General features: G+C 41.8%; 1 protein-coding gene across 1 annotated transcript in view; it reads right to left on the bottom strand.

Annotated features, from left to right (window-relative positions):
* Positions 1-27,497, bottom strand: part of elp2 (elongator acetyltransferase complex subunit 2) — a gene marked incomplete at both ends in the record, with an annotated part of 119,795 nt that overhangs the window by 71,578 nt on the left and 20,720 nt on the right. Inside the window, 3 exons of the mRNA XM_084312033.1 lie at positions 11,998-12,150; positions 23,745-23,811; positions 26,869-26,933. Coding sequence (XP_084168159.1) covers positions 11,998-12,150; positions 23,745-23,811; positions 26,869-26,933 — 285 coding nt within the window. The remainder of the gene's footprint in view (positions 1-11,997; positions 12,151-23,744; positions 23,812-26,868; positions 26,934-27,497) is intronic.

The following is a 27,497-nucleotide window of genomic DNA, read 5'->3' as shown; positions in this document are numbered from 1 at the left end:
CACAATCATCTCCTTTGTTTTGCTGACGTTCAGGGAGAGGCTGTTCTCCTGGCACAAACCATGTAGTGGTAGAAAGGATGTAAAGTGCACTATACATTTGTTACCGGTCCCAAGGCTACTGGGTAGCTCCCTGAAAGCACAGAATAATGATCAAGAGAAATGAAGACGCGACCTGTTTAGTTCTGGTCCAACTCTCCTCTCTGAGTTTTATTCACAAAAACCTCTGAATCAAAACGTAGTTGATCAAAACTTCATATTTACAATTATATATACTTTTGGTATCTGTATCAGGGTCACGGATTCTCAACACATTTACCCTCTGTATCAGATACACACTTCCCCTTGGTACTGATGTCAATGGTTACAAAACTATTCATCTTAATCATATTCTTTTATGTACAGTTCTCCTTTGTTTCGATATCAATAGTTGTCAAAATATTCACTTAAATCATAAGCGACATATTCACATTCTTCCTTTAGTGGCTGTGCCACCGGCTTAACCATACTAGTAGTTTAAATACTATTACAAGGTTCTATTGAGACAGCAGGTCGTCACGTGTCACAAATACCACTAGTTCAATGAACACCAAAGTTAAACTTACTTTTACTGTACAACCTACTTGTGGCAGTTTAAGACTGCTCTTAAACTTCATGGGAAATATTCCTTTCCTTGAATCATTATTTTGTTCTTATCAAAACTTTACAAAATGGTGTCTCATTAGCATTCAGCTCTGACTGGTGTATTCGTGACATGCGCGTCCTGGTGGTGCCACGTGTATCCTCCGGCATCCACACACATTTTAAGGGATAGCAATTACCCTTATTTCATATTTTCGTTAAGTCCTCATTTCACATTATAATCAAGCAACCTTACTTCACATTATAATCAAGTGCTCAGGGCCCAGCATGAATAAACGAGTCACAATGTACCCTAATATAATAACGCCTCTTATAACCCTGCGGCAAGTACGCGCTGCTAGTAACTGATTACGTGGAAAACGCCATCTTCCCTCGCGGCCAATGCATATCACCATGTGCGTTCACATATTTCACATTCTTACTGACGTTATTAAACATTCAACTCATGTCACAATTCTTGTTACTCATTTCACCTAACATTATAACTTCTAACTAGGGATGTCCGATATTATCGGCCTACCGATATTATCGGCCGATATTGGCATAAAAATGTGATATCGGAAAATATCGGTATTGGTTTAAAAAATTAAAATAATAATAATAATAATAATAATAATAATAATAATTCATTTATTCAACCTTTATTTACCCAGGCAAGCAAGTAAGAACAAATAATTATTTTATTTATTGTCAAAGTATGCATAATGTTGTGTTAATTACACAACAAGAGATATGTAATGTTAATTACCTGAAATTATTCCGTTTTGGGGGGGGGGGGGGGCCCTGCATATATCGGTATCGGAAATTAAGAGTTGGACAATATCGGTATATCGGTAACGGTAAAAAAGCCAATATCGAGCATCCCTACTTCTAACGATAGTGTTTTCGGTACTTTTCACAGTGTACTGACCTGAAAGCATAGAATAATGATCAAGAGAAATTAAGACGCAACCTGTATAGTTCTGGTCCAATTCTCCTCTGGCGAGAGGGCATAAACCGTCACCTTAGGGGGGCCTGGCGTATTACTTGAACTACATGGTTCCGCTCTTAACTTCCTGTCTAATCAATTCTCCATCTCACAGTCAATGTGAACTTAGTTAATTATATTAACGTATAGCTGGTAATATAAAGTTGACCACAATTCTATTAATCATACAAATTAGATATAAACAATTGCAAAAAGTACACAAGATTATGCACATATTCTTGAGGATACTACACATTATTGTGACAAACATAATAATTGCAATTCTTTTTCTGGATATTGTGATCATGATTATTAATCACGATTAATGGAATTATGAACCTGCCAGCATTTAAAGGGGCCCTTCCAACAAAAACACTAGGCTGATTTAATTTGCGCATAATCTTACACACATCCAAAAATGTGTTTGAAAATGGCCACCAGTGATGTCAATGATGGGGACATTGAATCCTTGTGTTGTGTTAATCACAGCACCGTCAAATTATGCGTTTTTTTCTATTGCTAGGTGAAAGAATACCTCATCTTATAGGCAGTGGTGGAAGAAGTACAGTTCCTTTACTTAAGTAAAAGTAGAAATACTCAGATAAACAAGTACTGTGGTAAAAGTAAAAGTCCAGGCGGTCAGGTGGCGTAGCGGAGGTTGCGCTCGTCACCAACGCAGAAGATGCTGGTTTCGAGCCCAGCTCTCGGCGTTGCTACCAGCTTGGCTGGTCGTTCATACTAATACAATTGGCAGTATTAGGGGGTGGGAAGCTGGTGGGTGGGAATCTGGCGTTGTGGACAGCGACGCCTACAGGTCAGGTCTCGGCGCTTGCTCAGCGGGGGCAGGACTTGGTGGAGATAGTGTGCCCTCCCACGCGTTACACTTCACCAATGAGAGTCCTCGCTGCCAAGTGAAAAGACGTCACTGGCAGTCACCACGCGTATCGGAGGAAGCATGCGGCCGGCTTCGGGACGCCCTTGTACCGACTCGTAGGAGAACATGCATACAGCAGCCAGGTAGGGGAGGGGGGGAATTGGCACGGTGACTAAATTGGGACGGGGAGAAAAACAGAAAAATTGGAGAAAGAGAAATAAAAAAAATTAAAAGTAAAAGTCCTCTATTCAAATTATTCTTAAGTGAAAGTAGAGAAGTATTTTCTATTGAATGTGTAAGTATCTAAAGTAAAAGTACACATTCTACATGACGTTTGTGTATCTATTGACCTCTATAGGTTATGTTAAAGTGGTATGTGGTCCAGTTATGCTGCTCTGATTAAAGGTGATGTTAAAGTGGTGTGTGGTCCAGTTATGCTGCTCTGATTAAAGGTTGTGTTAAAGTGGTATGTGGTCCAGTTATGCTGCTCTGATTAAAGGTGATGTTAAAGTGGTGTGTGGTCCAGTTATGCTGCTCTGATTAAAGGTTGTGTTAAAGTGGTATGTGGTCCAGTTATGCTGCTATGATTAAAAGTGATGTTAAAGTGGTATGTGGTCCAGTTATGCTGCTCTGATTAAAGGTGATGTTAAAGTGGTATGTGGTCCAGTTATGCTGCTCTGATTAAAGGTCATGTTAAAGTGGTATGTGGTCCAGTTATGCTGCTCTGATGACGTCCTCTTGAAGTTGACAGGCTTCAAATGTAAGTAAAAGTATATCATTATCTTTTATTTTGTATATAATATGTTTATTATATATTTCAGCATTCCTCGCTCCTCCCGTCGACAAATCGATCCAAAATCAGAACGCGAGAAGAGGGCGTGCCGTCTTGATGAGCGTGAGTGGAGTGGCGTCAATATATATATACGAAAGTCTTTCGATTTTCCTGCGAAGGGCCCGCTCTGGCCCGGCTGCCCCGTAGAACAAGACAGATGGCTCCTTCAGGCCAATGCACTCGGGCTCCACGGGCGTCAGATGAAATCAATCAAATCTCCTGAAAAAAATATTCATTTTCAGATGGCAATTTGACCCGGCCGGTGTGGACCGTACACGGATCCACGGGGATACAGCTCAATCTAAAAGTGATCCTCTCGCCCCGCCTCCTCCTTTCTCTCCACGTCGAGCCGTCTTGTGAATATAAATGTCCCCGCGAGAGCGAAATCTGCCATCTTGGAACACAAACGTGACGTGGCGAAAAGTTAAGCGCGTGTTTTTAAACCACTCTATACCTTCCGATAGGCAGTAGGTGTTGCGACATCGTTGTCAGAATCTTCAGTTTACATATAGTCATTTAGCTGACGCTTTTATCCAAAGCGACTTACAAGTTCTGTACGACAAGTCATCAGGAAGGGTACAACTCTATCAGCTGAGCAACAATGTTCATCAAAGTGCTGAGTGCTACAGTGTAGGTTAGTTTATTAGTGCATGACAGTAAGGTTAGATAGGGTTAGAATAAAAAAATTTATAAAAAGAATTTATTTAGTCGACGGCGAAAGATTGGATGGGTTTCGGCTGTCCTAACTGCGTGTATCGCTTCCGCAACGGAATTCGGTTTCCGGGTTCCTCTGATTGGCCGCGACCCCCACGTGACCCGCCCCCCTATCCACCGCTGCCATGCGCGGCAGTCGGCAGAGCAAGCGCTCGCTTCCTCAATTTATACGCATGGAAGTATTGACTGAATGAATGAATGAATGAATGAATGAATGAATGAATGAATGAATGAATGAATGAATGAATGAATGAATGAATGAATGAATGAAAACTTTATTTAACAGATTGCAGAATGGGTACAATACAGTACGGCTCAATACACACAATTGTTAAGGGGATGCAGACCTGAGAAAGACGTTTGTCTTGTTTACATCAGGGTCGCCCATTTTCAATTCATATAGAACGACTACGCCGTAACAAATCATTAAAAAAATATACCGTTAACTGGAATATGTTGTGCCTTTACACATATGTTGGATTATGTAATTGGTTTGTCATGACAAACAAATAAAAAAAATCGCGATTTACCAGCTGGCTACAACATGTGTGTTGATGTTGTAGCCACCTCCTCCGCGGCAGGAATACTGCGCTCCCCCTTAAGCTCCAGGAGAGAGGGGAGAGGCTGAAAACCCGCAGTTCTTGCCCGCCTGATGGGTGTCGAATCCCCGCATCCGATTTGTCTGACGAATACCCCCAAACATGGAGGTCCCGAATGCATGGAAGTATTGATTGCGCCGTAACAAATCATTAAAAAAAGATACCGTTAACTGGAATATGTTGTGCCTTTACACATATGTTGGATTATGTAATTGGTTTGTCATGACAAACAAATAAAATATCGCATCCGCCGGCTGTCTCTGGCTTGCTCCAGCGGACACCAGAGCTCAGCCCGCGGCGAGAATGTGCTGCTACGAGCGGCATCGCTGAGCTCTGGCTCTGACTACATGCAGTCACTGAGTGTTGTGTTGCTGTAGCCAGCGGGTAAATCGCGATTTTTTTATTTGTTTGTCATGACAAACCAATTACATAATCCAACATTTGTGTAAAGGCACAACATATTCCAGTTAACGGTATATTTTTTTAATGATTTGTTACGGCGTAGTCGTTCTATATGAATTGAAAATGGGCGACCCTGATGTAAACAAGACAAACGTCTTTCTCAGGTCTGCATCCCCTTAACAATTATGTGTGTATTGAGCCGTACTGTATTGTACCCATTCTGCAATCTGTTAAATAAAGTTTTCATTCATTCATTCATTCAGTCAATACTTCCATGCGTATAAATTGAGGAAGCGAGCGAGCGCGTCCGCGGCCGCTCGCGCTGCCGACTGCCGCGCGTGGCAGCGGCAGAGCGGTGGATAGGGGGGCGGGTCACGTGGGGGTCGCGGCCAATCAGAGGAACCCGGAAACCGAATTCCGTTGCGGAAGCGATACACGCATCCTAACTGTGGTGGGCAGTTCGTTCCACCATTGTGGGGCAAGGACTGAGAATAGGTGGCTTCTCCTTGATGACCCTGCCGGAGCTCAGATAGGAGTGGGTCTGAGACGGCCAGAAGATGCAGAGTGTAGGGGTCTTGAGGGTGTGTAGTTAGAGACCATTGACCGGAGGTAGGCGGGAGCGGTTCACTTTGCCGCACGGTATGCCAGGTCGAGGGCCTTGAAGCGGATTCGTGCAGCAATGGGGAGCCAATGCAGGTCCCTAAGAAGTGGGGTGACATGGGCTGACTTCGGTAGGTTTGAGATCAGGCGGGCCGCTGAGTTCTGAATGAGCTGAAGAGGCTTGGTGTCAGTGGCCGGGAGGCCAGCGAGCAGTGTGTTGCAGTAGTCGAGGCAGGAGATGACTGTTGATTGGACGAGGAGTTGGGTGGCTTCTTTTGTCAGGAAGGGGCGGATCCTTCTGACGTTGCTCAGGAGGAATCTGCAGTTCTCAACATTCTAATCTCATGACGAGAGATCATACAGATGAGAGTTCATCAGGTGTGTTTTTGGAATGTTTGTTTTTCCAACTGTTCACTGTATAGACCATTGCACTTCCGCGTTACATTGAGCTCATGGAGGAGAGAGAGCGGGGGGAGAAAATGTATGAATATGGATGAGAGCCTTGACATTAAGTGGTTGTAGCTACGGCTGTGGGGGTGCTGGGAACATGATCCAATATACTATTATACGCCCGAGTCTGAACACGGAGACCAATCCCAAGTCGATCGGCATTTTCTCGGCCGAGCTAGTCACTTTTTCGCACCTACTCTCATCTACATTCATTCATTTTCTCCCCCCGCTCTCTCTCCCATGATTTCAGAATACCGGAAGTGTTGTGGTGGTCTATACAAACATATTCTATCCCCAGGCCATCAGGCTGCTCAACGAACAATAAACACTATGCAACAACCATCAAATGCACACAGCACACACATCCACACGCACACACTCACTTTAAACAAACAACACACTGCAGCACCCACTCTCCACACTTTAGATCACCTAAACACACTTTATATTTATTGGTAAAGGATTTGCACTACAACTCGTACACCTTACTGTAAATTGTACCTAAATTGTACCTCATCCCATTTCTGCTTTGCACTATATAGTATTGTATATTAGTATATTGCATAGTATATTGTATATTGTATGGTAACTCAGTTACTTCTAGTCTGCATCGAACATTGTACATATGTCTATACTGAACACTGTGACCTCTATTTTTACTTCTTTTTACATGCTACTTTATTTTATTTCATACTTATCTTGTCTAGCACAGTCTCTGGAGCGTAACAGTAAGAAGCATTTTGTATGAAAGTATTCTGTACTTCTGTATGACAACTATTAAAGAAACTTAAAGAAACTTGAAACTATACCGTGTTCAAGCCAATCAGCAATACCAACTGAGTCACGTGACTAAGTTGCCCCCTACCTACGCGAGCTGCTGCACTAAAAAAGTACGATGGGGCCAGCGTTTCCGTTAGCCGGTAATTACCGGTATTTGACCGGCAAAATCTGTTGAAGTCCGACATATTTAATCTCTCCGGTCTTAATGTCCGGTGAAAATAATTCCCTGAGTCTAAGCACAATTTGATTATTTGAATTGTATTAAAATAGGCTAAAATTAAATAGCCTATGCGATGAACGAAACGATCATTACATTTGTTTCCTCGTTGCTTCTAATAATGACAACGACGTTGTCAGCGAGAGCTTAGTGCTGGGTGTGCAAACTTTTGTGAAGCTGCAGAGCCATAGCAACAGCAGCACAATGCAGTATTCCAGCAGTACTCCAATTCAGCCATTTTCAGCCAATGTTGGGTGGGGGGCGCTGCTGTGCGGTTCCCAGAAAAGAGCCAATAACAGCTGAATCAGCTGCTCTGCAGCGCCATACTCTTTGCAAATAAGTCGTTGCGAGGTGGAGAGAGTCGTCACGCAAACCACGATAATGTTGCCGTCTCTCTGCTTTCTCAGTTCTTCGCTTGATATAATTAATACAAATGTCCAATATAACGGAATTCGTTAGCTCATAAAAATGTGATTATAACAGACTGCTGTTTAGTGTCGGACCGACTGCCCACATACGCGGTCTATTTTATTTCAAGTCAGCAGCAGCACGGAGTATCGAGGGACTTATTTTATTTGGAATATATTAATGACTGTATACGCAAAAGTAGCCTAGTTTTAAGTAATACTATTATAAATCTACATGCCTTGAGGATGACATTCTTTATATAGCCTGCCTATCAATTGTTTTAAAGCTCAATAAACTATGACCGGAATTAATCTCATTTGTCCGGTAGATTGAAATCTTGCAGGTCACGGAGACCGGCAACAATTTTTTCTAACGGAAACCCTGGATGGGGCTCTATAGAGAAACCATGACCCTCCCCTGAATAAAAGTATAATGGAGCTCTATGGAGAAACCATGACCCTCCCCTGAATAAAAGTATAATGGAGCTCTATGGAGAAACCATGACCCTCCCCTGTCAAAGTATAATGGAGCTCTATGGAGAAACCATGACACTCCCCTGACTAAAAGTATAATGGAGCTCTATGGAGAAACCATGACACTCCCCTGACTAAAAGTATAATGGAGCTCTATGGAGAAACCATGACACTCCCCTGACTAAAAGTATAATGGAGCTCTATGGAGAAACCATGACACTCCCCTGACTAAAAGTATAATGGAGCTCTATGGAGAAACCATGACACTCCCCTGACTAAAAGTATAATGGAGCTCTATGGAGAAACCATGACACTCCCCTGACTAAATGTATAATGGAGCTCTATGGAGAAACCATGACACTCCCCTGACTAAAAGTAAAATGGAGCTCTATGGAGAAACCATGACACTCCCCTGACTAAATGTATAATGGAGCTCTATGGAGAAACCATGACACTCCCCTGACTAAAAGTATAATGGGGCTCTATGGAGAAACCATGACACTCCCCTGACTAAAAGTATAATGGAGCTCTATGGAGAAACCATGACACTCCCCTGACTAAATGTATAATGGAGCTCTATGGAGAAAACATGACACTCCCCTGACTAAAAGTATAATGGAGCTCTATGGAGAAACCACAACACTCCTCTGACTAAAAGTATAATGGAGCTCTATGGAGAAACCATGACCCTCCCCTGACAAAGTATAATGGAGCTCTATGGAGAAACCATGACACTCCCCTGACTAAAAGTATAATGGAGCTCTATGGAGAAACCATGACACTCCCCTGACTAAAAGTATAATGGAGCTCTATGGAGAAACCATGACACTCCCCTGACTAAAAGTATAATGGAGCTATATGGAGAAACCATGACACTCCCCTGACTAAAAGTATAATTGAGCTCTATGGAGAAACCATGACACTCCCCTGACTAAAAGTATAATGGAGCTCTATGGAGAAACCATGACACTCCCCTGACTAAATGTATAATGGAGCTCTATGGAGAAACCATGACACTCCCCTGACTAAAAGTATAATGGAGCTCTATGGAGAAACCATGACACTCCCCTGACTAAATGTATAATGGAGCTCTATGGAGAAACCATGACACTCCCCTGACTAAAAGTATAATGGAGCTCTATGGAGAAACCATGACACTCCCCTGACTAAAAGTATAATGGAGCTCTATGGAGAAACCATGACACTCCCCTGACTAAAAGTATAATGGAGCTATATGGAGAAACCATGACACTCCCCTGACTAAAAGTATAATTGAGCTCTATGGAGAAACCATGACACTCCCCTGACTAAAAGTATAATGGAGCTCTATGGAGAAACCATGACACTCCCCTGACTAAATGTATAATGGAGCTCTATGGAGAAACCATGACACTCCCCTGACTAAAAGTATAATGGAGCTCTATGGAGAAACCATGACACTCCCCTGACTAAATGTATAATGGAGCTCTATGGAGAAACCATGACACTCCCCTGACTAAAAGTATAATGGGGCTCTATGGAGAAACCATGACACTCCCCTGACTAAAAGTATAATGGAGCTCTATGGAGAAACCATGACACTCCCCTGACTAAATGTATAATGGAGCTCTATGGAGAAAACATGACACTCCCCTGACTAAAAGTATAATGGAGCTCTATGGAGAAACCACAACACTCCTCTGACTAAAAGTATAATGGAGCTCTATGGAGAAACCATGACACTCCTCTGACTAAAAGTTGTTCCAAGCGGAAATGTCCAGACGTCATCCAGACGTCATTTAGTCAAATCAGCAAGTCTGTGAGTGTGAGTCTTTCACCTTTTACTAGCATTTGATTTTTTTTTTTAATCTTTATTTCGAACATGCAATGAATACAAACAAACAATAACAAAAAGCAAAACAACTCAATCTACATGTTCGAAAAGGAGTAGGAAGAAGTATACACTTATTTAATCCTACCCCTTTTCCACTACTCAAATGAGTGTACTATTTTAAAACATAAAAAAGAAAAAAAAAATATATATATATATATGCAAAACAAAAAACAAAAACTATATATGTAAAACATGAAAGAAATAAAATAGAAAACAAAATAAAAATGTAAACACCCGTGAATATCAAGTCCCTTCCTCATCCCTGTACCTTGTGAACATAATTTCCTTATACATCAGTTTGAATTGTCTCATGTTTGGACATTGCTTTAGCACCACATTTAGACTGTTCCACAGTTTCACTCCACATATCGAGATGCAGTGTTTTCTCATGGTAGTGCGTACGTTTAGCACCTTTAAATTCTGTTCTCCCCTCAGATTATAACTCCCCTCCCTATCAAAGAACAATTCTTGAATGTTTCTTGGAAGTGCATGACTTTTTGCTTTATACATTAATTGTGCCGTTTTAAATTCCACAAGAATTGGTATGGATTGATTGTTTTTAGATCACTAGCATGGCTAATAAATGCAAATATATTGTATTCTGCCCCGTTGTTCTGACCAGGATTACATTCCGTTTGCCCCCTTGATGCGCGTGCACACAGAGTCTGACTTGGACAGCGAACAGGTCTATAGCTTCTAATAGGCAATTTTTATTTTTTTTACCCAGGCAAGTAAGAACAAATTATTTTATACAAAAGCAGCCTGACCAAAAAGCAAATGCCTTTTGAGGGAAGGAGTGGGTGGGAGGCTGCAACAAAAACAAGGTTATGTACATGCATACAACAAGTAAATAAAATACAACATTACAGTAGCAATAGTATACAAGGACAATTACAATAAATAAGGGAGAGATGAAAAAAGAGAAAGGGAGAGTAAGAACCAGAGGGAGAGAGAGAGAGAAGAAAGTGGGAGAAGGAGGGAGGTAGGTGAGGGGGCTTAGGGGGAGGAGAGAAGAGACTGAGGGCTATGCGTGCGAGTGGGAGGCAGTCGGCAGGTGCAACACTCGGTTATGATCTGTTGCAGATTTTGTTTAAAAGCAGTGAGAGATTTGTCATTGTGACATCACCATGACAATATTCCGTTCTCAAAATTCCAATATCATGATGCGAGATCATACAGCTCGGAGTCAATCAGCTGTGACACTTCCCCCCCACCACCCCCCAAACGTGTTGCCATAAAACCCATCAACAGAAAAATAAATAAATAAAGACGTACCGTACGTCTCCTCTCTCTTTAATTAGCACCTCTCTATAATGAACCCAGACTCTTGGCAGCGAGCCACACTCACCTCGTATCCATTGACATAGGTTGTGTTAAAGTGGTATGTGGTCCAGTTCTGCTGCTCTGATTAAAGGTTATGTTAAAGTGGTATGTGGTCCAGTTCTGCAGCTCTGATTAAAGGTTATGTTAAAGTGGTATGTGGTCCAGTTATGCTGCTCTGATTAAAGGTTGTGTTAAAGTGGTATGTGGTCCAGTTATGCTGCTCTGATTAAAGGTTATGTTAAAGTGGTATGTGGTCCAGTTATGCTGCTCTGATTAAAGGTTATGTTAAAGTGGTGTGTGGTCCAGTTCTGCAGCTCTGATTAAAGGTTATGTTAAAGTGGTATGTGGTCCAGTTATGCTGCTCTGATTAAAGGTTGTGTTAAAGTGGTATGTGGTCCAGTTATGCTGCTCTGATTAAAGGTTATGTTAAAGTGGTATGTGGTCCAGTTATGCTGCTCTGATTAAAGGTTGTGTTAAAGTGGTATGTGGTCCAGTTATGCTGCTCTGATTAAAGGTGATGTTAAAGTGGTATGTGGTCCAGTTATGCTGCTCTGATTAAAGGTGATGTTAAAGTGGTATGTGGTCCAGTTATGCTGCTCTGATTAAAGGTGATGTTAAAGTGGTATGTGGTCCAGTTATGCTGCTCTGATTAAAGGTGATGTTAAAGTGGTATGTGGTCCAGTTATGCTGCTCTGATTAAAGGTGATGTTAAAGTGGTATGTGGTCCAGTTATGCTGCTCTGATTAAAGGTGTCCAAACATCTTTAATTAACACCTTTCTATAATACTCCTTTAATTAACACCTTTCTCTAATGAACCCAGACTCTTGGCAGCGAGCCCCACTCACCTCGCTCCTGCACTTCAAAGACGTCCTCCTTCATGCGGATGAGGGCGTGATCGTCGTCCTCCTCCACTCCGCCGCCGTGGGCAGACTTGGCACGCAGCCGCCACACGCGGATGAGACAGTCCTGGGAACAGCTGGCTAATAGCAGCTCCCCACCTGTGCGGGTCAGAGGCGGGCGGCTTAGAATAGGAGTCGGTTCTAACGATTCAAGAGATTTATTCGTCACATGCATATACGAGACATGTAGTGAAATGAAGGTGGCCGTGCCCGGCTTGATTGTGCAAAAATACAAATTATAAAATAGAATAATAAAATAGAATAGATAATAAAATAGACATGATAAAAAGTAATGCGAATAAAATACAATACAATGCTAAGCTTAAAAATGAAAAGGTAATGAGTACTATATACAATAATATACAAATATACAGTTGTGTTTTTTAAAGTGACCTTTTTTGTACTGTGTTTGTGTGGGAGAGAGTGCAAGTGTGTGTGTGTGTGTGTGTAGGTGTGTGTGTGTGTGTGTGTGTGTGTGTGTGTGTGTGTGTGTGGAGAGATCGTTGGGGTGGCGAGGGTCCTTCATTCCCGCTTGGCCCCTCTGTGACATTCCTTTTGGCCCCCGCCGAAGACTGATTTATGATATTCCAGTTTTTTTAAAAGGTGCTATAGATAACATTTTTATGTAGAGTAATCGTTAAAAAAAAAAAACAGAGCTTTTAGAGAGGTGTGGAATAAAAGTATTGCTTTTCCCACCAACATTTATTTTTATTAACTCATTCAGCGCCAGGGGTCGCTGTCTACCTTCTGGGTAGAACGCCATCGCTGTAAGTCAATGGGGAGACTGCGAAACTTGCGAGTGCTTAAAATATATCTTATATTAGAGCTATGGGTCTAATACCACTGTCGATTGTCAGTGAGTTGCTTCTGGTCAACATGCAAAAAACAGATTGTTTTTTCTTTCGTACATTTCCGTTTTATACCGTTTTTAATATGAGTAGTTTGGGTGATTCTTAGTAATCCCAGGAAAAGACGTGATAATAGCCCTTTAGTGAAATCCAGTTATCACGTTGTAATTTTTCGCCTGATTATCGAATCTTCCTGAAATCAACGCTAGATTATCATTATTATCCTTCCTCATGCAAGGATGCAACGGTAAACAGCACAACACAGTCCACACAGACAGCTTCGATCGCGGGAGAAAAGAATATCAGATCAACGCAAGATTTGATATATAGTGTTCTTACCTTGTCTCTGATGTAATGCAAAAAAAGAATCCAATTATCTGATCGCCATTCTAAATACTGGTCGCGGAGGTCCGTCCCACCGCGTTGTCCGGCATTGCATATTAAGGAGGGGGGGCAGCCTCGTAGATGTATCGTTGTAAACGCTCGTCCTGCCGGAGTACGGCTCAGATGGGCCCAGAAAAGAAACTACATAGTTTCTAATGGAGTGCAATAGCGGCCGAAGGCGTTAGAGGGCGGTATTAACCGTCTGCCAGCTCAGACACATTCAGAACAGTATGCACAAGGTGCCTCGATGAATTATGAATAGCAATAGCGAATAAAAGAAATAACGATTAAAACCCGACTTTTCTCGTGATTGGCGCTCAAGCGATGGCGAGTTAACACGACTTTTTTTGTCATTGGCGCAGAATGAGTTAATGAATTTATAATTGTTTTAATGTTGGTGGGTTCAAGATGAATGTTGTCGTGTACATGTTGCAGGCCTGTATCCCCTCCCTACTTTCCATTCCCTCACGTGGAACGCACCCGATTGGATAAATGACATGCTGGTGCTCTAGTGCGACATCTAGTGGCTAAAAATGAGGTTCTCGTTCTTCGTCACGGGATCCAAACTCATTGAAACATTTCACAAACATGTTCCTCCTGTTGTCAGGTGGAGGACCCAGCAGAAGAAGGCCCACGACACATTTTGGGCCCCCGACCCATAAGTTTAAGGAACCAGGTGATAATCTTATTTGATCTCTTCTGATGCAATTCAATTCTATTTTAGACGTGATTTTCACGTCAACTTCCTTATAACACCACACATTAACAATCACCATCTTTTTACAACGCAGGAAACAAGGGGGTGCCTTTCCCTTCCACCGAGGCTTCGGTTGAAGGGTGGAATGAAAAACAACTGAACGCGAACAAACTATAATAGGTTCAGTATCCCGGTTGGAGAGGAGGAGAGAATAGAACGGGGAGGGGGGGGGGGGGGACTGCAGTAGAAAACTAGAATGAAAAATCATCACTGCGCTTAGCGGCTCTAATACACCGCGTCTCTCTAGACCTCTTGCTTCAGTTCCACTCATAAAGATGGAACGATGAAATTAAACATCGGCCCATCGCTAAAAAAGAACAAGGCGTGATTTCTTTAACGGCCTCAGGGGGCAGCGGAGGGACCACTTCCTGCTATTACTACGGGGCTGGCTGGCGTGTGTGTGTGTGTGCGTGCGTGCATGTGTGTGTGTGCGTGTGTGCATGTGTGTGTGTGCGTGTGTGTGTGGAGTAGGTCGTAGACTGTGTGGGTGTGAAAGGGACCGGTGGAGAGGTCTGGTTAAGGAGATGAAATAGCTTTTCACAAGAAGCCAGAGCAGCACAGCGATGGAGTAGATCTGAAGAGGGTTTTACACAATTAGCGGAGCTGGGTACCGAATCCGGTACTTTTAAGGGTATCGACCGAATCACGTCGGTCGTCGGTACGGTGCAACATTTCGGTAATGCAAAAAAAGATATATGTATTGTCCGATGACGTCAACGTTTCGTTTACCGCAAAACGAAACCTATGGAGTGTGCCGCACGTTCACGTCAACGTTCACTCGCACAATACACGCTTACCTAGGATTTGACTTGATTCAACAACAAAGCAGTCGGGGCAATGACAAGCCGAAAACGGTCGCAAGTGTGGTTATACTTTACAAAGCTAGATGCAGACAACGCTCGCTGCAATATTATATAACAAATTGTTCTAAATAAATAATAATGATAATAAATAATTAGAAGTTTGAGGGGGAAAATTTACAACTGAGGTAGGTAGATTAAATTTTTAGACACTAAAGTACAGAATAAAGGTACTGTTGGGTACTGGTATCGATTCACAGGTACCGGTATAGATTCACAGGTACTGGTATAGATTAAAATGTGAACTTGTATCCAGAGAGCTCAGTCAATCCACTAAAGAATGTAAAGTTTAAACACATCTCTATCCCTATGTTTTGTATTTGATGGTGAGGTGAAGTCTGGATTACCGTACTTTTCGCACTATAAGCCGCACCCGACTATAAGCCGCAGCAGCTAAATTGAATGATGTGTACATATATAAGCCGCACTGGACTATAAGCCGCAGGTGTTTTAATGTTTAATTACCATATGTAATTAGCATTGGGACACAATACTGTCGGACAAATAACAAGAATTAACTCATTTACAAGTTGTATTAAGTTTAGCAAATAAGGGAACAGATAAATAACATTTCAATGCAGTCAAAAAAGCAATATTTTGATTTTTACATTTTCGGGTTTGGTCACGTCGAGACGGTCGAGTCACATATAAGCCGCACCGTTATATAAGCCGCAGGGTCGAAAAATGGGGGGAAAAGCCGCGGCTTATAGTCCGAAAAGTACGGTATACTGTGGGCCTTTAAACCCTGGGTGTTAAGGCTTAGATTGTAGCTCCTGTTTTCTTAGACCACCCCATTCCCGTTTAGTATACTTAGTATAAGTTAGTATAAGTTGTAGAACTCTTTGCCTCCACATATTTGGGATTTATCTTTTCTGAAGTTTAAAAGAGCACTGACATCACATCCCCTAGCTCACCAATATTTTCCATATGGGCTCCCTTTACAAACTGTGGTCCGATGGCTTTTTCCCCCCATAGAGCTTGTTTAATTTTTGTTGTATTTTGTTCATTTCTTCCCGTCATTATTTGTAGTTTCTTTTTTTTTTGAACTTTCTTTTATTTTGTGTCATATTGAACATCACATTGCATTAATCATACAGTATAATATACTTGATTCACATAGTCAATGACATTTGTTACTCAGGCTCTTCCCTCTTATTCAATTTGTTTAAGGTATTCAGCGTAATCAAAATAAGCTGTATAATCCGAGTACGCCTCTTAAACAACCCAGTGGGGAGGGATTTTTACAATATTTTTTTTTATGATTTTTTGTAGGATAAGAAACGAAAAAATAAATAGAAAAATAAATTTAGCAAAAGGAAAAAAATATATACTTTAACAGAAAAAAAAGAACAACAAAAAAAGAAAAGAAAAAAAAGAGAGAGAGGGCGTCAGGCTCATGCTAATGTATCTCCAGGTACAAGGTTACAAGTGACCATCTCTGCATAAACATATCTTTTTTCAGTTGCAATTGTGCAGTCATTTCTTCCATTGTATACATCTGTCTCAGTCTCTTGGTCCATTGTTTGATTGTCGGTGGTTGATTTTGTAGCCATGCCATAGTTATCATTTTCCTTGCTATTAACAGTATCACTCTCAAGATATATAACGTATGAATGAATGAATGAATGAAAACTTTATTTAACAGATTGCAGAATGGGTACAATACAGTACGGCTCAATACATACAATTGTTAAGGGGATGCAGACCTGAGAAAGACGTTTGTCTTGTTTCCATCAGGGTCCCCCATTTTCAATTCATATAGACATATATGACATACATGACATACAGATAGTCAGTACTGCTACATCTATACATTTATGACATACCAGATTTGCAAATACAGTACTGTTTGTGATACAGAAGGAGTCAAGAAAAGGGAGTATATACATTTGACGTAGAAACTGTACATTGGAGGTTGGGTGGGGGGGGTTGGGTACATTGGGATATTGACAACCATACTGGGTAATTTACATTGGAGGTGGTTGGGGGGGGGGGGGGGCGGGGGGCATACTGTATAAACAAGTAACACTGTACATTGAGGGGGGGGGGGGAGGAGACACTGTCCAAACAAACACAATTGTACATTGAACTATTGACAAAACCATACTAGGTAAATGACTGTACATTGGAGGGGGTTGGAATGATTGGGTTAGGATATTTACAGGGGCCAGTGTTGAATTGCAGTCTCCCGTAGGTGTCCCTTGAGAGAGGTTTTGAAAGTGGGTAGTGATCCACATTCCTTTACAGCTTTGGGTAGGGCGTTCCACATTGATGTGGCATAATTGCGAAACGTGTTTAGTCCCTTATTTGAGCCGAATCTGGGTTTGACATGATTTGTGGAGCTCCCTCTGGTGTTGTGATCGTGGTATTCACTGACCTTTGGGAAGTATTTTGACATGTACATGGGTACCTTGGTCGTGTAGTGTATCTTGTAGACCAGGCCCATTGCAAGTTGTTGTACTCTGTCGTCTACTCTAAGCCATCCTAGGTTGTCGAAGTGGGCAGGGGTGAGGTGGGTTCTAGGAGTAAGGTCAAGCAGTAGTCTGACCAGTTTGTTTTGAGATGTTTGTAATTTTGTTTTTAGCGCCTTTGAGGTGCTTTGGTACCATGAGGTGCAAGCATAGTCGTAGTACCCCTGAATGAGTGCTCCTGCCAGAGTCTTCAGGGTGTTCTTGTTTACCAGAGAGGAGATCCGGTACAAGAATCGAGTTCGTTGGTTGACTTTTTTTATTACATTGGATGCCATTTTGTCACAGGAGAGATTAGCCTCTAGGATGGACCCCAGGTAGGTAATTTCATCTTTCCTTGTGACAATATTGTCACCCACTGTAACTGAGAAGCCGTCGGTCTTGCTGAGTTTGTTATTTGAACCGAAGAGAATGGACTCTGTTTTGCCCATGTGTAATGATAGTTTGTTATCAGCGAGCCATATGCAGATTCTGCCTAGTTCCGAGCTGAGGGTTTTTTCAACCTGTAACTTGTTCTTGTCAGAGACCAGCAGGGCTGAGTCGTCCGCAAACAGGAACAAGTTGCAGTCACAAGCTGACGACATGTCATTTGCATAAATTAGGAACAGTAGCGGTCCTAGTATGCTTCCTTGTGGAACACCACAGCTCACTGTGAGGGGGGGGGATAGGGTACCGTTTACCTCCACCATCTGTTCCCTCCCCTCAAGGTAGGATTGCATCCAGCTCACTGATAGACTATCAAAACCAATTGCTTTTAGCTTGTCAATCAGAATGGAGTGATTGACCGTGTCAAAGGCCTTTTGTAGGTCCAGCATGACCATGCCGCAGTATTTGCCTGCGTCCACCTCTTGTTTGATGTGGTCATTCAAATAGAGAAGGCATGTGTCAGTGGAGTGGGATGTTCTGAAGCCAGATTGGAATTCGTAGATTAGATTTTTTTCCGCTAGGTACTTTTCGACCTGTTCGTAGACTATTTTTTCCATGACTTTCGAGATGGAGGTGAGAATAGAAACAGGGCGGTAGTTGCCTGGGTCTAATTTGCTGCCCTTTTTGTGCAGAGGGGTCACCCTCGCAATTTTGAAGTCCTTGGGGACGTGTCCCTGTTTTATGGAGAGGTTTATTATGTGTGTGATGATTGGTGTGATGGCGGCTGCTGAGTCTCTGAGGAATTTGGAGGGGATGTTGTCATGGCCAGTGGCCTTGTTAGGTTGGAGGGCGCTCAGTTTATTGAGTACCTCATCTGTTGTTACCGTTTCCAGCTTGAAGTCGTCCTTGCGGACCCCTAGGTTTTTGTATCTCCATAGTATGTGCCTTTCGGTATACATCCCAAGATATAGTACGATGGATTCAGAGGTAAGTCAAGATCTAGAATGGTTTTAATCTCATTTTTGATATTCATCCAAAATGTCTGCACCCTTGGACAGTCCCAGAAAATATGTGTATGATCTCCGATCATTCCACATCCTCTCCAACATAGTGGTGAGGACCCACCAGCAAATCCGGAGAGAACTTGAGGAGTCCTAAAGTACCTGACCTTGACCTTCCAGTCAAACTCCTTCCACATTGGGCTATTTGTGATTTTATGATTGCTTGAATGGCTGTCCTCCCATTCTTCATTTTCTATGATCACATTAGCTTCCAACTCCCATTTTTCTTTAATATAGGTGGTGTCTCCTGGATCGTCTAGTTGTAACATGTTGTAAATATTGGATATCTGCTTTCTTTCCATCAAGTTTTTTTCTATTGTGTTTATAAAGTACCGCTCCACATTTGTTGGTGGTCTCTTAATTGCTTCCCACTCACTGTGAGTCATTACATAGTGTCTTATTTGAAAGTATCTAAACATGTCTTTCGAAGGTAGATCAAAACATTGCTGTAGCTGTGCAAACGATTTAAAACAGTCTCCTTCCATTAATTGATTGATAGTAACCAGGCCCAAATCCGCCCATTTTTTAAAACCCCCATCCTCCATAGCTGGCCGGAATTCTGTATTGTCTGCTATTGGCATGGCCCTAGATATTGATCGTGGACCTCCCCCCTTTTTCCTTACACTTTCCCATACCTTTAATGTATTTGTAATCCATTTGTTACCAATCTTAATTTTTTTCCAGTATGCTTTCCCCAGGAATATTATGGATCTGAGAGGGGTCTTTGGAATTGAGTTTTGCTCAATCTGTACCCATCCTGAGTCTAGGTCCTTTTGTATCCAATGCACAAGTATGCGTAATTGAGCTGCCCAGTAGTAGTTTCTTAGGTTTGGTAGACCAAGACCACCCTTGTTCTTTGGCAAACATAGTGTTTTAAGCCTTACTCTAGGTTTTTTCCTCTGCCAGATAAATTTGGATAGGAGTTTATCTAACCTTTTAAAGGTAGTGGCAGGTATTGGTATAGGTAGAGACTGGAAGAGAAAAATAAGTCTAGGTAGCACATTCATTCGAATTGATTCTATTCTTCCCACTAGGGAGAGAGATAAAATGTCCCATCTGGCCATGTCTGATTTGATTTGTACAATCAACTTTTCGTAGTTTGCTTGATATAACTGATTGCTGCTGGGAGTCAAAATGATTCCTAAATACCTGAATCCGTCTCTAGCCCAATGGAAGGGTGCTATACTATTCAGATGTATTGGCCATGTTCCCACTATCATCATGGCTTCTGATTTGGTCTCATTTATCTTATAACCCGACAGTTCGCCGTAATTTCTTAAATCCATCATTATGTTTGGAATTGATTCTAAAGGGTTTTTGATATAAAGTAAAATGTCATCAGCAAATAGCGAGATCTTGTGTGTAATGCCTTTTTGGTCATCTATTCCCTGTATCTGAGGGTTTGATCTAATCATCTCCGCTAGTGGCTCTATGCCAATCGCGAATAGTAATGGAGACAAAACGTCTCCTTGGCGTGTCCCTCTCTGTATGTCAAAGAAGTGAGAGCAGTGACCATTCACCCTTACTCTAGACTTAGGATTTTTATATAAACATTTTATCCATTCTATAAATGTGTTATTGAATCCCATACCTTTCAATGTTAGTTCAAGGTACAGCCAATCAACTCTATCAAATGCCTTCTCGGCATCTAAGCCGAGAAGCATTGATGGTTCTTTTCGAAATCCAGCCACTGTTTGCAGATTTAAAGTTCTTCTGATGTTGTTAGCACCCTGTCGACCAGTGATAAAGCCAGTCTGGTCTGGGTGTATCAGTTTTGTTATATGTTTCTGTATTCTTTTTTTAAGTATAGATGTCAATATCTTGAAATCGTTGCAAAGGAGACTTATGGGCCTATAGGAACTACATCTTGTGGGGTCTTTACCTTCTTTATGTATTACCGAGACAATAGCTTCTGACCAGCTTCCTGGTGGATCTCTCTCAGATAGGGCATAGTTATAAACTACACTTAATACTGGTGTTAATTGTTCAGTGAAATGTTTATAAAATTCATTTGAAAACCCATCTGTACCTGGTGATTTATTGTTCTTAAGCATCTGAATAGTTTCCCCTATCTCCTTCTCCGTAATAGGGGAGGTTAGCTCATCCGCCTCATCTGGGGATAGTTTAGAAAGTTTAAGGTTATCTAAGAAGTTGTTGATTTTTTCTTTCTTGTTTTCCAATTGCTGTGCTTTGTAGAGGTCGGTATAGTAATCTGCAAATGCATTAGCAATTTCTTGCGTTTGCATTACTTCCATGTGTGTGCTGGGGTGTTTGGGTGTTTAATCTTTGGAACTATCCGACTTGACTGTATTTTGTGGAGCTGGAATGACAGTAGCTTGCTTGCCCTATTTCCCATCTCATAGTAATTCCTACCAGCAAATCTAAGGGCTCCTTCCGCTTTGTATGTCAACAGGTCATCTAGTTTTTGTTTGCAGGTTAGTAGAGCTTTTAAATCTTCTTCATCTCTGTTCAGTTTATGTTTCCTTTCTAGTATTTTTAACTCATTTTCTAGGTTCTGCTGTTTTTCATTTCGCTGTTTCTTTAGTGCACTTGAAATTGAGATAATTTTACCTCTCATTACAGCCTTTGCCGCGTCCCATAAAATTGATGGTGAGACATCCCCCTTATTGTTGAGATCAAAATAACTCTTCAGTTCTTCACTTATCCTCTCCCGTGTGTGAGAGTCAGACAGCATGGATACATTGAGCCTCCAATATTTAAAGATTTTATTGGTACTGAGGTTAAGTTGAAGAGTTAGAGGTCCATGATCTGAGATGGTCGCTTACATGATTCAACTTTGTCAATATCTTGCTTGGAAATACAGAAGTAATCTATCCGAGAGTAGCTACCATGGACCCCAGACCTAAAGGTAAAGTCTTTCTGCCTAGGATGGTGGAAACGCCATGCATCTATAAGTCCAAATTCTTTTATCATTGCATTCAGTGATCTAGATTTTTTTGAAATGGGTCCACAATCTACAGGCAGTTTGTCTACTTTTGGATTTAGTACACAGTTGAAATCACCGGCCATAAGGATAATTCCTTTGGCATTACCAGCCAAAAGTGAGGCTATACCTTTAAAGAAATTGGGGCAGTCTTCATTTGGTGCATATATATTTAGAAAGGTTATGATTGATCCTCCTATTGACCCCAGGACCATAACATATCTGCCCTGGTCATCTGCAATTTCCTTTTCTTTGGTGAAGTATACTGATTTGTTAAATAGAATAGCCACTCCTCTCTTTTTCCCTGTTTGACAGGACGCACTATACACCTGGCCCACCCATTCTCTCTTCAGTTTCTGGTGTTCGTTCATTGATAAGTGCGTTTCTTGAATGAATGCTATAGAGCACTGCATTTTCTTAAGTTGTCCAAAAAGTTTTTTCCTCTTTATTGGGTTGTTGAGACCATTTATATTGTAACTAATACATTTAAGGCTTGTCATAATGTCATTGTATTTCGTATGTACAACATAGATCTATCTTCCATAGTATATGAGCTTGAGGCATTTGTCAAAGAGTATACAACATAAAAAACAAAACAAAATGGTCCCCTATTCACTTGTAAGGGAAAACCTAGGGCTTCCAATTTTCCAGTAAGCTGTCTTACATAAATCACAAATGAAATAATCTCCCGATGTTCTAGAGAGGTGTAGCTTTCTCTCTCAGGGAGCATATTGCACTAAGTGCAGAGAAGTTAACCACGAACGTATAGGGTTAACCTTTGCCTGGTAACACAGGCTAAGTGTGATCCGTCTATGGCTCAGTCTCTGGCCTCAGAACCACATATAAATTAAAGTAGATTTAATATATTTAAATTTTCCCAACAGGTAATTAATACTCAGGGTAAATGATAATCATATTAGTCAGCAGCATGTCCATTATTTCTTGTGTTTTACACTTATTGTAAACATTTCGTTAGTTTACTATATCTAACTGGTTTACTCATCTTTATCGTCCATGAATGATCTTAGGTCTGCAGCATTATTTGTAGTTTCTTTACTTTATTTTCACTAAACATGAAGCCGTATGGCACAAGTGCCTACTTCAGTGTCTATCTGTAGACCTGCTTGTATGTATTATGGGTGAATGTTCCTTGTGTGTGTATTGTATTATATTGTTAGCCTCATTTAATTTATATTTTGAAAATAAGTTCCACAAGGTGTATCAACAAGTTTGCAAAAATACAAAAACACAACAACCATTGCATAACAAAATAAGTTGCCTTTTAAACTAAATATGTTGTGACTTAGGCATTTTTTCCCTCTTACATGTCATACACTAGGCTGTTGTTTTACTTGCCTAAGTCATGCGATCGCCGCATGTGTATGTAACCTTAAAATGCACAAGTGACACGAGTGAGTTGGGCAGATGGGGATATTTTTACGTAACAAGCGTTCTGATTGGCTGAGGACATAGGCACTAAGCCAGGGCGATGCAGCAGTGTGAGGAGAGTACAGTTAGGCAGAAATATCTATTTGGCCCAAAAAATTACTTAGGCAATAGGGATGCTCGATATTGGCTTTTTTACCGATATACCGATATTGTCCAACTCTTAATTTCCGATACCGATATCAACCGATATCAACCGATACCGATATATGCAGGGTTTCCCCCCTAAAAACTGAATAATTTCAGGTAATTAACATTACATATCTCTTGTTGTGGAATTAACACAACATTGACAATAAATAAAATCTGAATTTGTTCTTACTTGCTTGCCTGGGTAAATAAAGGTTCTAGAAATGTAAAAAAAGAATATATATATATATATTTTTTTTTGAAAACCGATACAGATATTTTCCAATATCACATTTGAATGCCGATATCGGCCAATAATATCGGTAGGCCGATAATATCGGACATCCCTAGCAATTATTGTATGAGGCTAACGATATGTAATTGTGTAAATAAGCTAAAGAAAGAGAGTAGCAGCGCTACCGCCACTCACCTACAGACGTCCACTCCACCCCACGAACCCAGTCCTCGTGGCCTTGCAGTGACAGGGCTTTCTGCAGCTGCAAGAGAAATGAAACAAGACCGTAGGAGCGTAAGTGGTGACATGTACAGCAACTTGCAATGGGCCTGGTCTACAAGATACACTATACGACTAAGGTACCCATGTACATGTCAAAATACTTCCCAAAGGTCAGTGAATACCACAACCACAACACCAGAGGGAGTTCCACAAATCATGTTCAACCCAGATTCGGCTCAAACAAGGGACTAAACACGTTTCGCAATTATGCCACATCAATGTTAAACGCCCTACCTAAAGCTGTAAAGGAATGTGAATCCCTACCCACATTCAAAACCGCTCTTAACAATTTCAGTGCCAGCAGGGGGCGCTCGAGTGCCAGCAGGGGGCGCTCGAGTGCCAGCGCTCTATTCAATGAGAGGGCGAGCACATTTGCGAACGCATAAACTATATCTTAAATTATGACTATGTGTCTAATACGCCCGTCGCTTATCAATGACTTGTTTGCAGTCAACATTGTCGAAACGGATTGTTTTTTTTTATCGGTACATTTCCGTTTTATACCATTTTGAAAAACGCTTGTTTTTGGAAATTTCCAGAAAGAAAAAGAAATTCTGCAGGAATCGCCCTTTAGTGGAATACACAAAACACGTTGTCATTTTTCGGCCTATTTATGAATAGTTTTCAAATAAACGTTAGATTATCGATAGTATATGTGTACTTATGCACGCTAGAGAAGCGGGCTGAAAAATCGATTATCCATTTCCTGATCAGCACACACACACACACACACATATGGGACACGCTGAGATATAGGTGAAAAAAACTCTGATTACCCCAAAACTGGTCAAATTGATTCCTTACCTCAGATCAGATGTTCTCCAAAAAGATTATTCCAATTCCTGATCGGCATTCCAAATATCGATCGCGTTTATTGATCCAACGCTGGGTACTGGAAACACATTCCACGCTGTTCTGAGGGTCGGCAATGAATGCAATCGGCTCAGGTTACATGCCTGACAAGTAAAATGTGGATTCTGGATTCTTTTTTTCCCATCCATTTCATTCAGTCCAATCCAATGGGTGCAATACCATCCGGAGAGATGATAGGGGGCGGTATTTTCCCTGTTCAAGCTCAAAGCCTGTCCCAATGGTAACGTGAGGCTAGATTGATGAAAAATGTATGGAAATCGCTAATAAAAAAAATAACGATTAATAACGAGATTTCTCGTGGCTGGCACTCAACGGTTGGCATGAACTAACAAGATTTCTCGTGGCTGGCACTCAAAGTGTTAAAGAGCACCTACGGGAGGCTGCAATTCGAAACTGGCCACCGTAAATGTCCAAACCCCCCCCACCCCCTCCTAATAGACAGTCTCCTTCCCACCGTATGTATATATTCTCTCCCCACCGTATGTATATTTCTCTCCCACCCACCCCCTCCTAATGTACAGTCTCCTCCCCACCGTATGTATATATTCTCTCCCCACCGTATGTATATTTCTCTCCCACCCACCCACCCCCTCCTAATGTACAGTCTCCTCCCCATCATATGTATATACTCTGTCAGGATCTATGGGTAACAGTACTGTATATTTGCATATCGTATGTCACAAATGTAACAGTACTATATACCTGTATGTCATGTATGTCCCTATGCCATAAATGTCATGATGTCATGTATGTTGTGTATGTCATAAATGTCACTATGAATTGAAAATGGGGGACCCTGATGTAAACCAGACAAACGTCTTTCTCTGGTCTGCATCCCCTTAACAATTGTGTGTATTGAGCCGTACAGTATTGTACCCATTCTGCAATCCGTTAAATAAAGTTTTCATTCATTCACTGCTAGCTGGCCTCCAGGCCACTGCCACCAAGCCTCTTCAACTCATTCAAAAACGCAGCGGCCCGCCTGATCTCAAACCTACCGAAGTCGGCCCATGTCACCCCACTTCTTAGGGACCTGCACTGGCTCCCCATTGCTGCACGTATCCGCTTCAAGGCCCTTGACCTAGCATACCGTGCGGCAAAGGGAACCGCTCCCGCCTACCTCCGGTCAATGGTCTCTAACTACACACCCTCAAGACCCCTACGCTCTGCATCTTCTGGCCGCCTCAGACCTACTCCTATCCGAGCTCCCGGAGGGTCATCAAAGAGAAGCCGCCTATTCTCAGTCCTTGCCCCACAATGGTGGAATGAACTACCCATCTCAGTTAGGACAGCCGAATCCCGTCCAATCTTTCGCCGTCGACTAAAGACTCACTTCTTCAACCATTATCTGAAATGATTAAAAAAAAATAAAAATAAAAATCTAACCCTGACTAACCTTACTGTCATGCACTTGTCCTAATAAACTAACCTACACTGTAACACGCAACACTTGATGAACATTGTTACTCAGCTGATAGAGTTGTACCCTTCTTGCTGTCTTGTCGTACAGAACTTGTAAGTCGCTTTGGATAAAAGCGTCAGCTAAATGACTAAATGTAAATGTCTATGTTACCAGTCTTGGGGTAATCGGAGCTGTATTCACTGAGATAACAGCGTGTGCCCTGTGTGTGTATGTGTGTGTGTGTGATCTTGAGGAAATGGATAATAGATTTTTCAGCCCGCCTCTATAGCGTGCATAAGTACACATATACTATCGATAATCTAGCGTTTATTTGAAAACGATTCATAAATAGGCCGACAAATGACACCGTGTCTAGTGTATTCGAGAATATTCCAATAAATGCCGTTTATGGGGGAATCTTTCTATTTTCCCGAAAATTTTCAAGAGAACGATAGCTTTTCTAAATGCTATAAAAAGGATATGAACCAATTAAAAAACAATCCTTTTTCGACAATGTTGACTGCAAACAAGTCATTGATAAACGACGGGCAGATTAGACACATAGCCATAATTTCTATCTATATTAATCTAATCTATATTAACTTGTTGAAAAGGACAAAAATGTTCCCTTCAAGTATGTATGTTTATTTAAAGTTTGTGTTAGATTATATATTGTGAAATGAACACAGAGAACATGGAAGTAATTTCTAATTAAAACAAACACACAAACACCCAGACGAAGAAATGTCCATGTGAACTTACTCGTCCGTTGAACAGGACATACAGGTGAACCCTGGAGTCGTCGCCCCCGCAGGCCAGAACGGGAACTGCAGTGAGTGACAACAAGGTTAGTTTCCCAGAATGCAGGCGCGCACAGCCACAGAGACAGACGTTACGCATTTACATCTTCCTGTGTTTTACAGGCCGGGGGAGGGGAGGAGGAGGAGAGGAGGAAGAGAGGGCGGGGGAGGGAAGAAGGGAGGGATGGAGTGAGGGAGGGAAGGATGAGGAGAGGAGGGAAGAAGGGAGGGATGGAGTGAGGGAGGGAGAGATGGGGGGGATGAGGGAGTGAGGGAGGGGAGAAGGGAGGGATGGAGTGAGGGAGGGAAGAAGAGGAGGAAGAGAGGGAGGGAGGAGGAGGGAGGGATGGAGTGAGGGAGAGATGGGAGGGAGAGATGGGGGGGATGAGAGAAGAAGGGAGGGATGGAGTGAGGGAGGGGAGGAGAAGATGAGGAAGAGAGGGAGGGAGGGGGATGGAGGGAGAGATGGGAGTGAGGGAGGGGAGAAGTAGATGTAACAGAGTGGCGTTATGACCTGGAGACAACGGCAGAATGTCGTTTGAAAATGGCTGTAAAGAAGCTGCAAATGAAGACAAATGACATTATAGGAGA

Source organism: Notolepis coatsorum (assembly GCF_963971535.1).
Source record: "Notolepis coatsorum genome assembly, chromosome: 4".
Taxonomy (NCBI): domain Eukaryota; kingdom Metazoa; phylum Chordata; class Actinopteri; order Aulopiformes; family Paralepididae; genus Notolepis; species Notolepis coatsorum.
This window is presented reverse-complemented; position numbering and strand designations above follow the sequence as displayed.